Source organism: Urocitellus parryii, chromosome 1, assembly GCF_045843805.1.
Source record: "Urocitellus parryii isolate mUroPar1 chromosome 1, mUroPar1.hap1, whole genome shotgun sequence".
Lineage (NCBI taxonomy): Eukaryota > Metazoa > Chordata > Mammalia > Rodentia > Sciuridae > Urocitellus > Urocitellus parryii.
The window spans coordinates 178086277-178108983 of NC_135531.1; the positions used below are offsets into that span (position 1 = coordinate 178086277).

Consider the following 22707-nt stretch of genomic DNA (forward strand, 5'->3'; position numbering starts at 1 on the left):
TAAAAGTACCTTTGGTCATATAAAAGAAAGCAGCTGGGGAAGTGAAGGGGAAGGAACTCATCTGCTAATTAAAACTCCAAGAGTAGTAGGAGGAACAATTACCCTAAGGCACTCTCTCTCCCCACATTCCCGAAAACAAATTAGTTTCCACCCCCGCGCAGTAGGAACAACAAATGCCAATTATGCCTAGATGTTTCCTTGAACATGTTTTCTCTTCCCATCTCCATCTGATCCTTAACATCCCTCTGATAAAGGGTTGGAGGTAGGCCATTGCTTATCTGAAGAAATTATTTCCACCCACTCTTATTCTACAGCAGATCTGCCTGGGTGAGGAGGCTGGGACCAGCACCAAGCCCAGATAGAGCAGAACTCTCTGGATGGTTGAATACCAATAAGCATTTTTTTCCAGCAGAGGAAAGGAGGGGTTTGCTTTTAATTGTTAGATTTCAGTGGAAAACATGAAGGAATATGGTTAACGATGGTGGCACAAAGGCAGAAGATGCTATGGCGTAGGTTAAAGTATAGGCAGATAATAATGTCTAAATCTAGACTTATCTCCAGCTGTAGAAATAATGGGTAACTGGATGAGGCTAGATGGCATGATTCTTTTTTTCTTGGTTGCTTGGGAGTTTGGGCGCTGATGCAATCATGAGTAAAGTTTCTATAAACAGCCATGTGCAGGTTTTCATGTGGACATCAATTTTCTTTCCTTTCGTTTCCACGGGAGTTTTGAAAATGCCAATGGCATGCACCAAGGAGTAGGTGGGAAAGAGACAGTTATTTTAAAGTCAGAGTCAGCCTTTCAGTTTCTCCGGAGGTGGAGGTCTGACTTTCATCTTTGGTGGCAGGCACCCTTTGAGCCTTTTGATTATGCCAAGATAAAGCAGCATTTTTTTTTTTCTTTTGAAACACAAAGGATAAAAATGCCCTGTGAGAAGCGTTTCACTGCATAGGGTGCATCTCTGCTGATTGTGTTCTCTTTGGGGGAAAACGTTCCTGTAAATGTGGGCTCCGCTCTCCCTAAAACATTTTTATTTGTTTTCAAGGTGATGTGTGTGTGCGCACGCAGGTGTGTAGGTTTGTGTGTTTGTGCATACACAAACATTCTTGTTCAAGAGTTAACTACCTGTGGGTGAGAGCCGGACAGAGCAAGGCCCAGCAGGAAGGGTGCAGTAGCACATCTTCATTTCATGTTCTCTTTTTAAAGCTTCACACTGTTACAGAGCTGGGGCCTTTTAGGAAACTGAGGCAGCATGAAGACCCTATTTCAAACATTGATTCTTTCCATCAAGTCAGAAAGATTTCAGACATGTCACTCAGAGCAACAGGCATGAGTTTATTCAAGGGATAGGAAAAGGGAAAGGGGACACCCTCAAGGGAGAGAGTGGGTCCTCTCAGAGTGTGCCTCTCCTGCACTCCAGTTTTATTGTGGATCCCAGAGAGGACTCCAGAGAGTCCCACCCAGGTCCACCTCTTGACCTTTCTCTGATAGCACGATGACATCAGACTTTCAAGTCCCCAGTGCTGTGACAACTCTAGGTCAACTTAGCCCATGCTGAAAGGTTCTCATTAGATTCTTGACCATAAATTCTTACAGATTTTATGATTAGGAGGAATTATCCTCATCTCCCCAAGTTTGGGGATCTGGTCTGTGAAAAGGCACATAAAGTCTCCCCCTTCAGGGTAACTTGGGTTCCTCCTATTGACATTATTTCAGGGCTGCATTTCTCCTGCAGATAACAGGTAGTTTGGAAAGGAATGTAACATATCCTGTCTAGTTAAGCCATGCAGGGATGCAGGTAAATTGCTTCTTAGGAAAGAAAGTATGTGAAGGGTCAGCACAGTGTCCCTTCACCTTATGTTTCTACCACTCACATCAACACAAGCTGTGGGGTCAAGGCTGATTAATTAACTGTGACTTGGGAAGTAGGAGGATGCATCTCTTTGGGAGTTGCGGTTTTTGTCTATGTAAGGAGAGAGACCAAGGCAAGACCTCAGGAGAATCCTTTGTTTCTGATGGGAGTGGACATTAGGGAGGCAGACACCTGGGAAATGGCTAGGATGTGAGGCATGAGGGACTGAGGCTTAAACTGCAGGGAGATGACATCCTGAAGAGCCTTTGAATGCAGAGAGATGCACAACCCTTTCAATACGGTTATACAGAACAGGCATATCCAAGTGGTTTTCTGCACGTGGCTCCTTGAAAAGGAAATGTTTTCTCTTGGGAAACTAAGACAAGGAGCCATACCAATGCTGCAGAACATTTTGTGGAAGGCTGTAGGAGGGGAATCTGGTTGGACTAAGACTTCCTGGAGTCTAGGACAGTTGAGACAGGACATGCAGCTGGAGACATCCGAATTACCAGATCTGTTGTTCTCAACAGAGGCAATTCTGTCCCACAGGGTATACTTGGCATGACTGGAGACATTTTCAGTTGTCACAATTTTGAGGTTGCTACTGGCATCTAATGGGTAGAGGCCAAACATGCTGATAAACATCCTAGAGTGCATAGGACAGCACCCCAAACAGAGAATTATCCAGTCCAAAATGTCAGTAGTGCTTAGGTTGAGAACTCCTGATCAAGTTGTGGAATTGTAAATACATTTATTTGCAAACGCATATAAAACTGAATCTCAACATTGTTAGTATTGCTAGTAATGTTGATCTAAAAAGAAAATGTCACATAGCACATGACAACATAACAAGGTATATCTATTCAGGGTCTCGTTTTCACAGGACAAACTTCTGGTCCTTATGGAACATATGTTGGAGCAGAGAGGGAAGACCCCTGGTAATCATCTGCATTTCATACTGTAATTATAATATCTTTTGTGAATTAATTCATTTGACCCTCCCAACAAGCCTATATATTGCTATTATAATCCCTAGAGGCAGAATGGGTTCAGTAACTTGTAGAGGTCCTATAACTGACAGACCCAGTGTGGCTTCTTTACAGCATTTAAAGTTCCTCTTATTAGTTAAGTTCCTCTTATTAGTTAAACAGATTTTAGAACTAGTTATGTGATTTTGGTAGCATGATTGAATATTTCATGCTTCTTCATGTGTACAATGGAGGGAATAAAATCTCATGAAATAGGTTGCTGTAAAAATAAATGTATCAATTCACAGGGCATCCTTAAAACAGTGTTTGGCATACAGTGAGGGTTAAAAAGTTACATAAAGGAAATGAAAAGTAGATAAGGGTTGTGAATCCTACTGAGAACCTACAGTGGTTCTCAAAATGTGCACCAGGGCCATCAGCATCCTCTGGGTACTTGTTAGAAATATGAACCCTTGGCCCCAAACCCAGACCTAACTCTGGAAGTGTCTCAGCAATCTGGGTTTTAACGAGCTCTCCAGATGACTCTGGTATATGCTGAAGTTGGAGACCCAGTGAATGACCAGTTCTGAGGTGTGATGCTCCAGCTGTGTCACAGGAGTGACACTTGGTCTTGTCCTAACACCTTCCCTGACCATAAATGTTTAAAACAATACAACTAAATAAAATAAAGATAAATGTTCTATATTTTCTCTCTTTTGCTGTTTATTTATTTTTACTTCACTTCACGCTCAGCAGATCCTTCTCCTCACCTCCCAGGACTTGATGATATCTTCCCTGATACAGTGAAACACCCCGAATTACTGTTCTTCATCTTCAGGGAGCTGGTTCTTAGTTTCTTCCCTTTATTCCTTCTTCCCTTCCTTCCTTCTTTCTTTTCTTTCAGTTTTCTGAGCCCATCCCAGGCCTTGAGTGGGTAGGATCTTAGGAGAGCCCTGGCCAGACACAAGTTCCTGCCCAGTGAGGCTTCTGGGTCCAGCCAGAGCAGGAACACCATCCAGATCTGTGGCTAGAGCAAATGAGGGCATCAAGACCAGCTTCTCCAAGGAGATAACACTTGGTCTGAGACTTGATGAAACCAGAAAAGGGATTGATAAAAAATAATATTAAAAATCATTTGGAAGAACATGACTAGAACAATGAATGCTCTTTAATAACTGCACAAAAAGATAATCATGGGAGATACGTGAAAATACTGAAGAGAAATGAAAGGACCAGCTGAATAAAGATAACAGAAATGTTCTTCTTAGGTTTTCTTTAAAATCAAAAATTGACAAGTCAGAAGTAAATGAACTAACACTTAGTCAGTACTGGACACTATCTAGTTGTTCTCTGTGGGTGGTTTGATATTGCTTTGCCTCCAGGGCTTTGTTCATCTTCTTCCTCCTGCCAGATATCCCTCCATTCTCCTCTCTCCCCACTTTTATTAATGAAAATTATCCCCTTACTTAAGGCCCAGGTCAAAAGCTGCCTCTCCCAGAAGCCTGCACTCTTCCTTCCCATCAGAGATTTATTCTGCAAGGCCACCAATCCTTATTGACATTTCTAACCCTCTGTTAGCACTTTTTTGATGCATTATGGTTATTACACAAGTAGATCTCATCTCTAGTAGATGAAAGTTCATCCAGAGTCAACAGTATCATACCCATTTTGAAAGACACAGTGTTTTGCACTCAGGAATCAGGGCTGAACCCCATAGACAGGAATACACACAGCAAGCAGGAGAGATGGCTGCACCCACATTTTCTTCCAGACATGGCCATAGCTCCAGGGGGATCAAAGAATCACATCTGTAAATTATTCATAAACTTCCATAATGGATATAGGACACAGGAAAGCAATTGGTGAATGCCAAGCAAATTGAAGATACTGATGGAGACAAGATTGATGTGTTCTATCGTCTAAAACAAGAAGTCATTCAACAAAATATAATCAAATAAATGCAAAGAAATTGATGAAAGTATGATGGTGGCAAGTACATCCATTTACAAAATTGTCAAATATCCATAAAGTCACTACCTAGGGTCCTTTAAAAAAGAATGAAATATTTCTACAAAAGAATATATAGATGATAAATCACTATGTGGGGAAAATGCAGCCCTTTTAGCCATTAAAGAACTAAAATTTAAACAATGAAAATACACCATAGCATACCAATTAAACATTTTTTAATGATAAAAATTGATTTGGGGCAAAGCTGTCAATTTCTCTCATTTCTCCAAAACCAGAGCTAAGAGAACAGTGAATCCATTAAATATCTCTGAGGTACAATTTGAGAATACACAAAAAGAATAATTATTCCTACATTCTAACTCAGCTAATAAATTTTGGAGAAAATGTATCAAGGAACTATTCCCCCAAGGGAAAAAATTCTGCCAACTATAATTTTAAAAATAAATAAACTGAATGTTCATCAAGTACTGTGCAGATTCTTGAGATTTTACCCTACTTTTAATCTAATGAGCAACCTTGTTACCATTTCATAGAAGCTGGGAGAGAACAGGAGATCACTGGGTCAGAGACAAATGACTTTATTATTCTGGGCAAAAGCTTTAGCCCAGGGCTGCCCTGAGTTCAATCCTTAGTACTGGTGGGAGTGGGGGTGGGGGAGTTGTAGTCAGAGTTTGGTGTTGTTTGTACTAGTTGCTCGTGTTTTCCCAAATTCCTGTGGGGTGGCAGAAAGAGCCCTGAGCTTGGGACTCATCACTTTAATAATAAGTGGCAGGAAGCCTGCCCTTTCATTCTTTAAGATTGCTTCCTACAAGCACAGCTGTGAGAAATGGCCTAGGTAACAAGCAGTCAGGGGCTCCCCTTCTAAGCACGCCCAACAAAAATGTTCAAGGATGCTCAAGCCTGTGGATCACCTCTGCCAAGAATCCTTTCTTCATTCAAATGTATTGAGTTACCTACTATGTGCCTGGCATGGAGCCAGAGTCTGAGGATACCTCAGGGTACAAATTTCCTACACACAAATAGCTTACATTTCAATTGGGAAGGCAGATAATGGGAAAGGAAATAAATAGTATGATGTCATTTCCGTGATGTGCCATGAAGAGAAGGAAATAGAGTGGGGAATTAGAGAACACCTTCCAGTAGAGTGATCGATCATAGATCCAGTGGTGAGGGATGGCCCGAGATGAAAGCAGTAAAGCAGAGACTCAAGTGGAGTCAGAAAATGAGGCCTTAAGCATTATTATTGAAGATGGTACAACAGCCATGAAGCCCCGAGAGGGAACGTGCACATCATGTTCAGGTCTGCAGAAGGTCAGTGTGGCTGGACTGCAATCAGCTGGGCAGGGGAGTGGTTAGAGATGAAGGGAACCCCAAGGAGACTTGTAATTGGGATACAAAAGAGTTTTCTAAAGGAAGAGCACAAGGCCTTTTTATGTTATGGTTTAGATATGAGATGTCTCCCCAAAGCTCCTGTGTTAAGCCAGGATGTGAAACCATTAGCTTTTGAGAGCTGTGACCTAATCAATGGAATAATCCATTTGATGATTAATTATTTGAAAGTCAATTGTAGACATCTGGTGGGGGGAGGGGCCACTGGGACTATGCCCTTGGGACTATGTCCTAACTCTTCCTTTCTCTGTGCTTCTAGCTGCCATGAGGTGAGCAGCTTTCCTCTACCACTGCTCTTCCATGGTGTTTTGCCTCATTCAGGCCCAAAGTGATGGAGTTGGCTGACCATGGACTGAACCTCTGAGATCATGAGCCCAAAATAAAACTTTTCCTCCCCTAAGTTGGTCTCTTTGGGTATTATGATCATGGTGATGTAAAATAACTAACATAGTTAAATGAAAACAATTATTGAACTACAAAGTCCAGTAAATGGAGGGTACATTGGTGACATGGACAAAGGAGGAATAGGGAATCAGAAAGTTAAATTCCAGCTGGGAGTCTCAAGGCAAGTGTATTAGTTAGCTCAGACTGTTATAATAAATGCCATACACCAGCTGACTTAAACAATAGAAATTTATTTCTCATTTATGAAAGCTGGAAATCCAAGATCAAGGTGCTGGCTAATTCAGTTCCTGATTCGGACCCTCTTTCTAGCTTGTGGGCAGAAGCCTTACACTGTGTATTAGTCAGGGTTCTCTGGAGAAACAGAACCAACAGGAGATATATTTATGATTCTAAAAAGGGGATTTATTAGATTGGGCTTACCCAACCAGAAGCTGGATAGTCCACAATGGCTGTCTGCAGGCTGGAGAACTGGAGAAAACAGTAGCTGTGTGGTCCAAGATGCTGAAACCTCAGAACAAGAGGGATCAACAATACTAACCCAGACGGAAGGCTTCTGAAAACTCTCTGGAGAGTGGACCAGCAGAGTCCACTTTGGAAGAGTGAAGGAGCTGGAGCCTGGTGGCTCCAGGCAATAACAGCAGCAATCAAGAAGAATCCAGTTTCTATCTGCTGCGGCTTCCTTGTTCTTCCAACATTTATTCCATCCAAGCCTCCAACCTATTGGATGGTGCTGCCCACACTTAGGGAGCATCTCTGCTTCAGTTCACTGTTCCATATGCCAATCATTCCTAGACACACCCCCATTGACACACCCAGAAACCTCTTAATCATTGGCATCTTTTAATCCAATCAAGTTGACCATTCAAATTAACCATTACACTCTGTGTCTTCACATGGGGAGAGAGAGAATGAGCTCTCTCCTGTCTCTTTTTAAAAGGACATTAATCCTATCAGATAAGGGCTCTTACCCTTCTGATCTCAGTGGATCATATTACCTCTTTATAGGTCCTACCTCCAGATGCAATCACATTGGAGGTTACAGCTTCATCATATGACTTTGGGGGTGGAGGGTACAATTTAGTCCATTGCAGCAAGTTGACAAATCTTAATTTTTTAAAAATCTGTAAATGGGAATGGTGCCTACAAAGGTTGTAAGTTCTATTGAAAGTAAGTGTTTTGTTGTTACAAATATTTGTGAGATTAAAACTACATAAAAATAAACACAAAACAATCTTATATAAAGATTAGAAGAGAACTGAAGCTAAAGTTTGGTTAAAAAGAACAGGAATGGTCATTTTTTACTGAATACTTACCCTGTATTACTGGTCTTACCTAACTTTAGTTTTATAACAGTCTCATAACATGGATATTTATTCCCACTTTTAAGATGAGAAGACTGTGTCAGAAGGCCCAACTGGTAAAATGGCACAACATAAAAAGTGTTAACTCGGAAGAGAATATATTGGAGCATGAAAAGTGTTAAGAGAAATTGGCAAAATAAAAAATTGATTTTAAGCATGAAAAATGTATGTGGAGTAGAGCAAATCAAATTTGCTCAGTAGAGAGAATCAAAGCATGTCATATATCTGACTGGTGCAATATGAATATTTATACATTTATAGTATTCATTGCTTTTGTTATGCTTATTTGAAAAATGAGGGAAGATATCATTGCAAAAGTATTTCGAAGGCTAGTCTCCATTATATTATAAAGGATGTTTCCCTGCTTTAGGTTAATTCTCCTAAATCCTGCCTTCTTCTGGACTCTTAATATCTACCTGCATGTACACCCCATGTGCATGTGGCTTCCACCCAGCCATTCACAGTAGAGCTGGCCTGCTCTCCACTCCCAATCTGAACTCCTTCCTTACTCTTCTGTAAAATCTCAACAGCCCGCTCCTCCAAGAAGCCAACCCGACCCCCACTTCCCCATCTCTGTGCTCTCTGAAGAATTCACCACTTCTAATGTTTTTACAACTACTTGAAGCTTAAGCCTTTAAGTAGTTAATAAAAACAAGTACTTTTACTTTGACTCTTTAATGTTACTTTTTAGGTCCTGTGAGTATGCTGTCCTGTGTGAGTGAGAACTGTCATGCATAGTATCAAGAATGTAGACAGGAACAAGTGAGGGTAAAGGAGAGGACATTCTTAAGGGTGTCCAACCAGCATGAGAAGATGGTTCAGGTTCTAGGGGGTAGGGCTGCTGGGTGAACCAGGGAAGAAAATCCCTCCACCTGCCTTCATGGTGGGTGGCCTTTCCAGAGTCCTCTCTGGGAGCTCACTCTCAGGGTGCAGGGCCCATGGGGCTCTCCTGAGCGCCCAGATTAGCCTGCTGCTCTGTTCTCAGAGGGTTAGTAACAAACCAATTATGCTGCTCTGAAGGGGGGGGTGTCAGTTATACTTCTCTTCTACTCCCACCAACAGAAGTGATGCCGCTTTAGGTTGATTTCATTACAATTGAGGGGTTTCTTTTGTGTGTGTGTGTGTTGTTGTTTTTAAAGTATGAGACTGAAAAGGAGGAGTTGGAGTTGGTGGAGAATGAGAGAGTGAGAGGAATCTCATGTTTTTAAGTGTTTTCTACCTTTGCCCAAGGGTCAATAAAAATAACTCCTGGAACCAGGGGTGCAGTTCAGTGGTAAAGCACTTGCTTAGAACGAATGCGGCCCTGGGTTCCATCCCTAGCATGGCAAAAACAAACAAAAAAGAAAACCCTACAGTAAGAATTTGGAAGACAGGGATATTAGAAAGTGAAAAGGGAGGGCACTGGAAGTTCGGGTGATTTGGGGATGGGGATAAATTCCTCTTTCAGGTCTTTGCCAAACTGCTCAGAAGCCTCTTTTTTTTTTTTTTTTTTTTTTGCATATAACCAGGGAGTGAACTTCTCAAGGTACTTAGTTAGCAGCCTTCTCCTGGCAGAAGGGCTGTGAATGAAGCGGCAGTTTAAGGGCAGGGTGCTGTCTAGGAGCTTTATCTTTTTCTTTCTTTCTTTTTAAAAAAAATCTCCAATAGGCACCGGTAGACTCCTCGATTCCAAGAAATCAAAACCCCTCTGGACGGTATGCGGCGGCACCCTACGTTTTCAGTGTCGAACAGTGCCACCAGACTGGTCCGAGGATTCACGGAGGTGGCGGCTACGGAATTCCTACAGGATTTTCAACCTTTGTGGGAGACTACCGCACTCAGGGTGCTTTCCGCGCCCCCAGAAGCCGCGAGACGGGTGGGGACGACGTTGCAGGTCTGGCTCTTATTGGTGGGTTCTCCAAACCACTCCTGCCCAACTCCAGGAGCAGCTCAGCTTCAGCCGCCCAGGGGAGGGTGGGGGTAACGCTCCTAGCCCGCCCCGGCGCGCGGACCCAGAGCAGAGCTCTCGGATTCCCGATCTTCAGACAGCGGGTTGCCCCGGGGACCGCGGTGAGGTGGGAAGGAGCAGGGCGCTGAACCGAGCTGGAGAGAGTGGAGAGGTCCAGTCCCTCATTTTCCTCCACTGGAAAAGAGGGTCCAAGGTCCACGAGGGCTCCAGGCAGAAGCAACAAAGAGAAACTGCAACCCAGAAGAGAGATCAGGATAGGGCGACCTAAATCCACTTGGGTCCTCCCCTGAGTACGCAGTGCCCTCTCTCTGTGCCTGCACCTACCCTATCCAGGTACAGCTTCGGGTCAAAGCGAACGTCCCCTGCCCTGCAGCCCCAAGCCAGAGCACCATGGAAGCCGCTAACCTCTTGGCGACCACCAACGGAGCCGCCCTTCTGGTAGGACCTGAGACTTGCACCAGTACCCCAACCCCGAGCGAGATCCTCGGGTCCACCCCAGGAGGCACCGACTTGCCCAGCCGGGAGCCGCCCTTCTCGGTCTTCACGGTGCTGGTGGTGACGCTTCTCGTACTGCTGATCGCGGCCACTTTTCTGTGGAATCTGCTGGTTCTGGTCACCATCCTGCGTGTCCGCGCCTTTCATCGCGTGCCGCATAACTTGGTGGCCTCGACGGCCGTATCGGACGTACTAGTGGCAGCGCTGGTGATGCCCCTGAGCCTAGTGAGCGAGCTGTCGGCCGGGCGACGTTGGCAGCTGGGTAGGAGCCTGTGTCACGTGTGGATCTCCTTCGACGTGCTGTGCTGTACCGCCAGTATCTGGAACGTGGCGGCCATCGCTCTGGACCGATACTGGACCATCACGCGTCACCTGCAATACACGCTGCGCACCCGCCGCCGTGCCTCAGCTGTCATGATCGCGCTCACCTGGGCACTATCTGCGCTCATTGCCCTCGCCCCTCTGCTCTTTGGTTGGGGCGAGGCGTACGATGCTCAGCTCCAGCGCTGCCAGGTGAGCCAGGAACCTTCCTACGCCGTCTTCTCCACCTGCGGCGCTTTTTACCTGCCGCTTGGCGTGGTACTGTTTGTCTACTGGAAGATCTACAAGGCGGCCAAGTTTCGCTTCGGTCGCCGCCGCCGGGCTGTGCAGCCCTTGCCCTCCACCATGCAGGTGAGGGACAGGCTGTGGCGTTGGGGATGCGGAACTCTGGGGGAGGAGGAAGTTTAGCCTAAGGTAGAGCGGGCGGAAGCTTGCAGGCTTGTGCGCGCTCGAAAACGGGAGCTCTTTGGAAGACCAAGTGGAGAGTTTTATTACCTGAGTTTCGAGGGCCCCCGCACCGGAGAAGTGTCAGCCACCTGCTGGTTGCGTGCAAGGGAAGAGGTTCTATCACCTATATATTAGGACTGGAGCACGAGCTGATATTGCGGCACTGTGGGGTTGAAGGGGACTTGCAGGTACGGCTTGTCTAGACAGTGGCGAGTTCGTGTCTAATTAGCTACACACTCTGTGTTCCTCGGCTTAGTTATGTCTGTGTCGGTCCTGGAGCTGCCAACGTCTTGATCTCAGCTAGATAATGTGGGATTGTGGTATGCTGTAATCCATCTTGCTGTAGAAGACGAAATTCTCGTGGTTGTTCACCCTTTATTTTCTGTCTCCATCAGATTCTAGTCAATCTTTTGCAGTCCAAAGACCATATTTCCAACTCTTTTGGCTAGCTCCCTGCCAAGGGGAGAACTGAGGGTAACATAATGCAAGTGTCACTTTCCTTGGGCATGACAACCCCAGTGCTATCCCTCTAGCGGTCTTAGAAACGGAATCATTGAGAATCTAGCCCTAAATACTAGCTTAGGGCATTAGAGTGGTTGCTTAATTTCTGTATGCTTTGTTTCCTCATCTTTAAACAATTTAATTCCTACCTTATATGGCTCTTGGCAAGGATCACATGAGATGAAGAAGGTCCAGTACCTAGCATAGTGCCTGGCACAGGATGGGTGGCAAAACAGGGTAGAGAAAAATCAACAGGGTGTTTGTTGCCTGTCAATATGTAAGGGGAGGGAAGATTCTATTGGAAATGTAATGAGATGAAGAAAGGTACATTTGGTAGCTCTTCCAAACGAATTTATCATTCTGCATGCAGATTTTTTTCCTTTCAGCTAGAGGCCTCCTCACCCATGCTCAACTCCCTCCTGACCCTGGAAACCCAAACTTTCTTATTTGGGGGTCAACTATTTCAAGTACTAAGCTCCCAGTCCTAGAGAATAATGGGATTTATTTACTTGCCCTTTCTAAAGACAATATGTGGACTGGGAAGGGAATGCACAAGGGGCGGGGGAGGGAAAGTTACTTGTCCTTGTTAGCTTTGTTTGAATGTTAGAAAATTAACCCAGATATTTAGGTTAGTAAGTACATGCTTTTAAAAGTAGACTTTTTCATTAAATGGCAGAAGAACTTTGTATCATAAAATAGGAACGTCATGGCCATAATTGCAAAGTGTTAAAAGGGAGAACTTTATTCAGAACTAATGATGTTATTTGAGAGGGCGCTTTGGAAAAGGCTGAGTGATTATAGCTTTTCTGTCAGAGGTAGGGGCTGACTTGTAATAGCTATGTCAATCCAATGTGCACCCAGAGAAATCACAGTGAAATGAACTCCGGAAAGGCTTGCCAAGCAGGATTTTAGCGTTCCTTTTTGATGGACTGTATTCAGGCAGGTGGCCTAAGGAAGAGGTGACCAGATAGGAGGCTGTCCAATCCTGGAGTGGCCTGTGTTGGGGAGAAAGAGCTCCAGGAGGTAGGGGCAGTGTTGTGATTTAGCCACTTGCTGGCAGTGGAAGGTAGGGCAAGCCCTTATTTTGGACCTGCACTTCTGTAATACACAATATTGGTCTGTCATGTTTAAAAGTCTTGAATCATAGAGGCTGAGACTGTAGATGAAGTAATGTCTTAGAGCATCCTGCTTCTAGGGACTCTAGCAAGTCCTTGATCAAAATTCTGAGTAATTTTCCTGAGTCAACGTTTGCAAGTCTCTAGCTACAAAACACAATAACAGATATTTAAAATAATGCCAGAAATGCTATTTCTATACTTTCTCCCACCTACTTCTTTTTACACTTCCAGGATAGTTAGTTGAGTTGAATTTAGGTGCTGCAAAGTGTTCGTACTGTTTTCTGTGGTGACAGGAGTCCTGTTGAGGAAGCTGTGTACATCCTTCATTTTTTTTCTCTTTTTTTCACAATTCTGTGGCTAGGTCCCAATACTAAAATATTATCAGAAAGCAGCCTGCAATAGCTGCTAAACAGTGATTAATCCTTTAGGACAAAATGCTATTTTCAAAAATAGACAAGGAAAAATATGAATTTACTATTTTTGATTCTTTACATTCATCTTCTTGCATCCTCATGATGCACCAAAGTTGGCATTTACAATCTCTCCTAAGTCAAGAAAAGTTAAGTTGTGCTGCAGTAACATATAACTTTCAAACCAATAGAAGTTTATTTTACTTTCACTCAAAGTTTTATATGGTCTGGGGGCCCTCTTGCATAGCTTTCTTGCAGACAGTAACTCATGGATTTGGGTCACTTGTCCTTTCTTTGAACAAGCAGCTTCTAAAGTTGCTGTGGGAGTAGGAGAGATGTGGAATATATCAGATTTTAAGTGCATTCTTCTTCTGTTCACAGTCTTCTGGTCAGCCATTAGCTATAAATTGGAGGGGAACATGGGGACATTTGGTGAGCACGAACTGTGTTTGCCACATAGCTCTCATTTTGCAGATGAGAAAGCTAAAGCATCCCAAAGTGAATCCATCCCAAACAACCCAGCTATCATGTGGAGAAGCTGAAGTTTATACTAGTTTTAAAGTCACTGTTCTTTTTATTATTACTCTTTGTGGTTTCTAGGTGCTTTATTCTGAGGGCTTTCTCCTGCCCTCAGGCATCTCACCTGGAGAGGAAGGAGAGGATCTCAGGGAGCAGGATCTCAAAACTATTCTCATGAACTTTCCTTTCAAGACCAGCTGAAAGCAATTGAGTAGAGAGGCACTGCCAGCTTCTCTCAGAAGACAGATTTAATTCCTGGCCTGGAATCCTTTCTTTCAACCTCATATCCTGAGAAACTGAGCTCCACATGCACAGTATGCTCTGCCCACTCCAAAGCAAGCCCCATGGGTTGCTATTGTTTTCTAGTATCCCAGTGCCCATGAGAAGGAGAAAAACAGCAAAACTGTCAATAGACATGATTTCTTTGACTTTCAATGTGTAATATCAAATGTTTTTCTTTGGGGATTTTTTTTTCAATTGCTTGATTTCTGTGCACAATTGAAACTATGGCCTAGAATCTATCCATCAGCCCGTGAGGCCCACCACCTAGAGCCATAAGTCTTTTGGAGGACCATGGAAATGCTTCAATTTTAACTTCCTTTAAAATTAGTGAAAAAATTAATACAATACTAATAAATATATAATAATGAATTCAGTCTTGGTGATATTGGTTTTTATAAGAGTATGTTCACACAATATAATTTTTAGCATTTTCAAAAGAGAAAGGGAATGGTAGAGGCAAATTTATGCATAGAATCTTTGAAAGGAGCCTTGGTGGATACCTTTCATGCATTCTCAGTCAACAAACATGTATAGAGACAGCGTGGGCACCATAGTTAAAAGTATGAGATTTGGAAACAAGGACACCTGGGTTTTTAATTTTAGCGCCACTCATTGGCACTTTATCTAGTTGACTTAATCTAAGTCTACATTTCCCTATATGTAAAATGAAAATATTACCATTTGTCTCATGCTAGTCTTATGAAGAGTAAATGTGATCATATTGTGTGTGGAGCACTTAGAATACTAAACTAAAAATGACAGCTGCACTATTACTTTCCCTGTTATTTTTCTAATCTTATAAGTTAGAAGTCATGAAATTACTTTATCTCCCTTACTACTATTACTTACCATCATGGGTGGATTAGTTGTTTATTGCTTGTGTGCCAAAGCTTGATGGCTTAAAATACCCAATGTTAGCTCAGTTTCTTAGGGTGAGGCAGTGGGAACAGCAGAGTTGGGTTGTTGTAGCCAGAGGTCTCCTGGTTATGGCCAAGATGTCAGATAGGGCTGCAGTTATTGGAAGGCTACACGGGAGTTGAAGATTTTGCCCCTAAGGTAGCTTACTCAAATGGCTAGTGGTGAGAAACTTTGGTATCCTGTCAAAAGGACATCCCCATAGGACTGCTTGAGTGTATGACCATGGGCAACTAGCTTCCCTCAGAGCAAGCTACCCAGGAGAACAAAGCAAGGAGGAAACCTTTCATGCTCTAGTCTTGAAAGTCACAAATGATCACTTCCACTGTATTCCATGCATTAAAAGTTGAGTCACAAAGTCCCACCCATACTCAAGGATCCTTGAGAAAAATTAGGCTCTATTCATAAAAAAATGTGACAGTATGGGAATACTTTGATGGTGATTGACTTACCTTCTATTAGCTAATGTCACAACCTCTGAGGTTTCAGAGAATCAGTAAGCAGGTCCCCACTCTCAAGGGACTGGTTTTAGTAGGCTATAATTATAGATGTGATAAATGCAATGAAATCTTGGAGGTCCTCTGCTTGAATGTACCCTGGTCTTTCCAGGGTACAATGATACCTGAAATATTGAGTAGTGTATGGAAAAGCACTTTGAAATGTAAAGGGCAAAAAAATAAGTATGAGGTATTGAGCTGCAGGGTTTATGTCACCTTGGATCTTGGTTTTATATAATGCTATATTACAAAAAGTTGACTCCTCTAGAAATTTGTATTCCATGGTCAACATCTGTCTCTCTCACCGCATCCCCCAATCTCCAGTAATTACATGCCACTCTAACTATATACTAGGCTTTTTAAGATTTCATATGTAAGTGAGACCATGCAGTGTTTTCTATACCTAGCTTATTTCATTTACATAATATCCTCCAGGTCCATTCATGTTTGTCACAAATGACAATATTTTTTTAAAGGCTGTGTTGTATTTCATTGTGTACATATACCATATTTTCTTTATTCATCAGTTGATGAGTACTTAGGTAGAGTCCATAATGTAGCTATTATGAATAATGCTGGAATGAATCTGGAAATTAAGATGTCTCTTCAATAGATTGATTTAAATTCTTTTGGATATATACTCAGAAGTGGGATTGCTAGATCATCTGGAAATTCTATTTTTAGTTTTTTGAGGAAACTCTATACTGTTCTTCATCATGGCTGTACTATTTTACATTTCCACCAACAGTGAACAAGAGTTCTCTTTTATCAACATCCTCACCAACACTTATCTTTCACTTTTTAATAATTGTAATTTTAACAGGTATGAGATGATACCGCATAAGATTTTAATGTCAAGTCCCCTGATGATCAGCGATGTTGACCATCTTTTTTTCATAAACCTGTGGGCCATTTGTAATGCCTTATTTTTAGAAATGTCTACTCAAGTCCTTTGCCTATGTTTTCATTGAGTTGTTTTCTTACTATTGAGTTGAGTCCCTTATATACTTTGGATACTAATTCCTTATCAGATGTATGGTTTCTAAATATTGTTTTCTCTCACTCTGAGGGTGGTCTCTTCACTCTGTTAATTATTTTCTTTGCTATGCAAATCTTTTTGGTTTGATGCAATCAATTTTTGCTTTTATTGCCAGTGATTTTAGGATCACATCTAAAAAACTGTTGCCTACATCAGTGTTGTAGATCTTTGCTCCTGTGTTTTCCTCTAGTAAACTTAAAAGTTTCAGGTCTTATATTTAAGTTGTTAAGACATTTTGAGTTGATTTTCATATAATAATAGTGTGAGATAATTGTCTTATTTTATTATTCTGCTTGTGGATTACAGTTTTTCCAACATAAATTATTGAACAGGTTATACTTCCATTGTGTGTTTTTACACCTTTATCAAAAACCAGTTGATCATAGATACATGGATTTATTTCTGGGCTCCTTGTCCTATTCCATAAGTTGAAATGTCTCTTTTTATGTCAGTATTATGCTGTTCTGATTACCACCGATTTTTACACATATTTTGAAATCAGGTTGTGGTATGCCTCCAGCTTTGTTATTTTGAATTGGTGGGCATTCTAGATCCAAACTGTAGCATTAGTATATAGAAGATTGTTTTGGCTCTTTCATGTCTTTCATGGTTCTACATGGATTTGGGGATTGTTTTTTCTATTTCTGTGAAGAATCTCTTTAGAATCTTGATAGGGATTGTATTGAATCTGAGATCACTTGGGGTAGTATGAGCTTTGAACAATACTAAGTCTTCTGATCCATGAATATGGTATTTCTTTTCATGTATGTTTGTCTTCCATTTATTTTCATAAATGTGTTGTAGTTTTCAGCATACAGGTCCTTCACCTCCTTGGCTAATTTATTCCTAAGTATTTTTATGCTATTGTAAATGGTTTATTAATATTTGACAATTTTCCATCAGTTGTTAGTCAGCTTTCCTTCACTGTGACAAAATACATAGATAATCAGCTTTTATGGGGCAAAGGTTTATTTGGCTCACAGATTTAAAGGCTTAAATCCATGGTCACTTGGTCCTGTTGCCTTGGATATGTGGCAGCACAGTACATCAAGGCAGAAGAGGCTGAGAGAGAGGCAGGAAGGGACTAATATCTCCTTCACGGCCATATCCCCAAGGGCCTAACTTCCTTCTATTAGGTTCCATCTTCCCAAGTTTTCTCCACCTCCAACAGCACCACAGGTTGGGGACCAAGCCTTTGGTGGGCATTCTAGATCCAAACTATAGCATTAATATACAGAAACACTACTGATTTTTGTAGGTGGATTGTGTGTAAGTTCTTCCAGTTCTTTGAAGTCTTCTGGGGTTTCTGTATATGAGATCATGTTGTACAGGGTGGAGATGTAGCTCAGTAACAGAGCACTTGCTTAGCATGTGCAAGGCTTGTGTTCAAATTCTAGCACTACAAAAAAGAAGGAGGGGCTGGGGATGTGGCTCAAGCGGTAGCGCGCTCACCAGGCATGCGCACGGCCCTGGGTTCGATCCTCAGCACCACATACAAATAAAATAAAGATTCTGTGTCTGCCGAAAACTAAACAATAAATTTAAAAAATTCTCTCTCTCTCTCTCTTAAAAAAAAGGAGAAGGAGAAGGAGAAGAAATCTGTCATTAGAGATGATTTTACTTCTTCTTTTTCTACTAGGATGTTTTAAATTTGTTTTTCTTGTCTAATTGCTCTAGCTAGGACATCCAGTACTATGTTAACTCAAGGTGGTGAAAATGGACATCCTTGTCTTGTTCCTTATCTTCAAGGGAAAGCTTTCAGCTGTTCACCATTCAGTATGATGTTAGCTGTGAGTTTGCTATATATGGTCTTCCTTGTGTTAAGGTTCATTCCTTCTATACCTAATTTGTTGAGAGTTTGTTTGGTTTTTTTGCTTGTTTTTTAACTTAAAAAAATATTTAACTGAAATATAAAAGTTGTAGATATTGGGCTGGGGTTGTGGCTCAGCGGTAGAGCGCTTGCCTAGCAAATGTGAGGCCCTGGGTTTGATCCTCAGCACCACATAAAAATAAATAAAATAAACATATTGTGTCCAACTACAACTAAAAAATAAATATAAAAAAACATCCTAACAGGGGTAACTTGTAATGTTCTATACTTGTGTATGTTGTGTAATGTTTAAATCACGTTAAACGTATTTACCATCTTAAAATTTATTTTTTCATTATGGTGAAAACTTTGAAAAGCCTTTCTTTTATTTTTGAAATGTACAGTATGTCATTGTTGCCTGTAGTCACCATGCTGCGCAATGCCACATCAGAGCTTCTTGCTATTATCAACTGTAACTTAGTACCCATTGACAACCTTTCCCCACCTCTCCCCAATGCCTCCCCACCTCTGGAACCATCATTCCACTCCTAACTTCTATAAGATCAACTCGTTTAGATTCTACATATGAGATCGTGCAGTCCTTGTCTTTCTGTGCCTAGCCCTTTATCATTATATGATGACATTCTCATTTTTGCTGCTTTTGATTTAAAGTCTATTTTATTTCATATTAGTATGGCTATCTGTTGTTTCTCTTCTCATGAAGTCTCGAGACTATCTTTCACCTGGAAAGCTTGATTATAAGATGTCTTGAGGTAGCCTTGCTTGAGCTGCATTTGACCAGTGACCTTTCATCTTTCTGTGTCTGGATATTTGTTTTCTTATTTAGGTTTGTGAAGTTTTTGCTTTGTTTTATTTTGAGTAAAGTTTCCACCACTTTGGCATTCTTAAATCTTTCTTGGACCTCAATATTCTCAATATTTGCTCCCTTAATACTATCCCAAAGTTCTCATAAACTTTTCATTCTTTTTTCTCTTCCAGTTGTGTATTTTCAAATAGCCTTTTTGAGCTCACTGATCCTTCTGTTTGATCTATCTTGCTTTAGCTGCTTTCCATAGCATTTTTAATTTCAGGGAGTGTATTTTTCAGCCCAAGAATGTTTTAGGGTGCATCAAGGCCCCCACTGGAGGCAGTGGTGATACAGGCCACAACATGAGCCCATCTTACTGGAGCACAGTTCCCTGGTTCCAGGGCCCCAGGGTGCTAGTGTCCTCTGTGCACTGGCCCGATGATAGCTGTGCTGCTTGAGGTTGGTGGATGAGCAGTGGAGACAGACCCTTGGCCACCAGGGCTGGCACGAGGCTGGGTTAGACCTAGTGAGTCTCAAGCCACATGGGCCCAAACAATCCTGGAGGAGGGGAGGTATATCCTAGGCCCACTCCAAAGCTGTAACTCATGCACCCTGAAACTCAGGTATGTCCTACTGCTGCACAAGTCTCTCTCTCTTTTATGGTGGAGCTGGTCTAAAGGCTCTGTGAGCTCTAGCCTGCAATATGGGACCTTCAATTTCTACCAGGTGCTGGGTCTCACCTCAGCGGGCCTGGCACTGGGCTCTGAGACAAAAGGCCTGTGCAGTTTTCATGCCTTTCTCCTTAGTAGATGGATTCCTACCTGGCCTAATGAAGTTCCAGTGGCTCAGTTGGAGTGTATTGGCCTGGTGGTAGGGATCACAGGAGTCTGCCTAGCACTGGGTTTCACCTTAGTGCACCTGGTACTGGGTTTCAAGTCTAAGGCCAGTATTTAATTCCCTCCTCCTCCTCTAAGCAGAGGCATGTCTCCTTGCTGGGTTGCTTGGAGTTGGGGGTGGGTTGATCCAGGCAACTCCTTCCTGCCTGCCTTCTTCAATGCCTCTATCATTTTGTTATACAAAATGCTGATACTAGTGTCTCTTGCCTGATTTCCTTAAAACTCTTGTGAAGGTGGTTTGGTGCGTGACTAGCTGTTCCACTTGGTGTGTCTGTGGGGAGAGATCACCAGACCATTTTCCTCAGCCATCATCTTGTTCTGTCTCCTTTGAGTTTTTATCATGCAGCAGTGTTGCATTTTGTCAAGTGCTTTTTCTTTGTCTATGGGAATGATCATGGTTTTGTCCTTCATTCTGTTAATCTGACAAAAATATCATATATCACATTTATTGATTTGTTCTTAATGAACCATTCCTTGCATTCCAGAGATAAATTCTGTTTCATCATGGTAAATGATCCTTTTAATGTGCTGTTGAATTTGATCTGCTAGTGTTTTGTTGAGGATTGTTTACACCAATGTTCTTCAGGGCTATTGGCATGTAATTTTATTTTATTGGAGTATCCTTATCTGAACCTGTGATGTTTTTATTGCCTGTCTAATGCTTACGTCCCATCCCAAAGACTAAGCAGCCAGTGGACTTATAGATAGAACCACACATGCAAGCAGTGGTGTTTGGCCTGAGCTCACCTATGGGAAGAGAACAGTAGGTAGTCATCACTCTTTGTTCTGATATCCGCTAAAAATACTGTGGGCTCAAACACATTCCCATGGTAGACTTGCAGGGCTATATTAACTAGAAAATTAAATTTTACAGATCAAATTGCATTAGTGGCAACAAAACACTGGCTTAAGTTTAGATACTTGTAAGATTGGCACCTACTTGAGAATTAAAACCAACCAACCAACCAACCAACCAACCAACCAAAAAACAAAAACAAAAAAAGTTGGGCTTACCAAAGGAGTCTTTTCCTCTACCTCTTCAGAGATATCTCTGACTCTCCCTTCCCTACAAAAGTCTCCTTTGCTCTCCCTACACCACTGTGTTCGTCCTGACTCTTTACCACTATTTCCATTTCTCTTTTCTCTCTTTCTGGATGGTCGGGGGAAGTGAAAAGCAGGTAGGAGAGAAACAAAGAGAGTGTCAACAGGTATGATCCACTTTGACCTTGCAATTAGCTAGTTGTTAAATCCGTGTAGTTCTTAGAGAAGGTTGGGCCTCCCAGAAGGATGTAAACTCAAATTCCATGGCTCTAAAGTGTTTTTGATAGATTACAGAATTTCTTGAATAGTAAAGTAAGTTTTGAACTTGCTGCCCAGTAATGTATGTAACTGCTAGCTTGCCCAATTTGTATTTGTTTCCTGAAACCCTTCCCTGCAGGGTGATGCTCTCTCAGCCTTCTTCCTGCTGGCTCACCTCAAGGGTTGGAACCCACAGTGCAGGAGTAAGTAGGACTCTTTGAGAGGGTGATCTTCATTCCTGGAGACAGGGCCCCCCTAAGGTGGCATATCAGAACACTGAGACTGGACAATGCAAGATCTAAAAGACAAAACCTCCTCTTTCTCTATTGCACCCTTCCCCTGGGGCACTGAGAATCAGGAGTCAAGGAGTCCAGAGACCTAAAGGTAAGAGCTCAGGCCTCCACAAAGGACCTGCCATTGTCACCGACATGTGAAGAGGGATGATTTTGGATTAGATGGAGTTAGAGATGAAAACACAAATGTGGTCTAACCTACTTGACACTCTTGCTTTCATTTTCCCCTTCTCAGCCTTAACTCCAGTGGATTCTTTGCCTTGCCAGAGTGATTAAACTCCTAATAAAAAAATCCACGTTTTCCAAATCTAAACATTATAACAATTATGCCTTCAGTTACGATCATACCTATGTGACATAGATATGATCGACATCAACTATTCTGTTGTATATTTTATTACACTGAATGAGCAGTTTATTTTCATCAACCCTAGCAGTCCTCTGCTTTTTTTTTTTTAGAAGAAAGTTTCCTTAAATTATTTGCTTGATTTCTTTCGCACAAGAAAAGCAGCTGAGAAAATTCCCTGTTCTAGGTTGTCAGACAAGCCAGACAGCTTCTGTTTACGTTAGGTGATATTTTAGTTATCTCCTTAAAGTACCTTGGATTTAGAACTTGATTATCTCAGAGAAAAGGAAGCCACAGTTGTTTTGAGACCTGACCTAAGGGCTCTGGTTAGAAATGGGCATTCCCGTTATAATTCAGGTTGCCTTCAACCATAATTGTGTAGTTGTCAGTGTATCCCACAGATGTTGTAAGGCATTAAAGGATTACTGTGGTTGCCTGGTGCCTGCCTTGTCTGACCTGTGTGGTCATGGTGCATACTGGTAGGTTCCATAAGTGGTGAGGGACCATTCTCCCCCTTAGTGCTTTGCTTTTCTACTTCTCCTTATTAAGATGTTCATCATATATTTGCATTAGGGCATTGCAAATGTTGTAGGTTCTTTCTGTGCTAGCTGGAGTTTTTCCTAGAGAAGCAAGGAATGGGGACAGGAAGCTGACATTCATTGAGGTCCTACTCTATAATACCATTTCACAGAAACACTGAAATAAGCCTCTGCTATAGATAAGCTTTTCCTGGTTCTAGCTGTAGAAATAAGGACTCAAATTGGAATCATAGTTAGTCCCTAACTTGCTCTGAGCCTTGGGTTTCCCCATTTGTTC

At 42.1% G+C, this 22707-nt stretch overlaps 1 protein-coding gene across 1 annotated transcript in view; it reads left to right on the forward strand.

The window, feature by feature from the left end:
* The first annotated feature begins 5965 nt into the window (after positions 1-5965).
* The window catches only part of LOC113188677 (5-hydroxytryptamine receptor 5B), a 46936-nt gene continuing 30194 nt past the window's right edge, over positions 5966-22707 (forward strand). Inside the window, exons 1-3 of the mRNA XM_077792705.1 lie at positions 5966-6103; positions 9595-9996; positions 10229-11062. Coding sequence (XP_077648831.1) covers positions 5966-6103; positions 9595-9996; positions 10229-11062 — 1374 coding nt within the window. The remainder of the gene's footprint in view (positions 6104-9594; positions 9997-10228; positions 11063-22707) is intronic.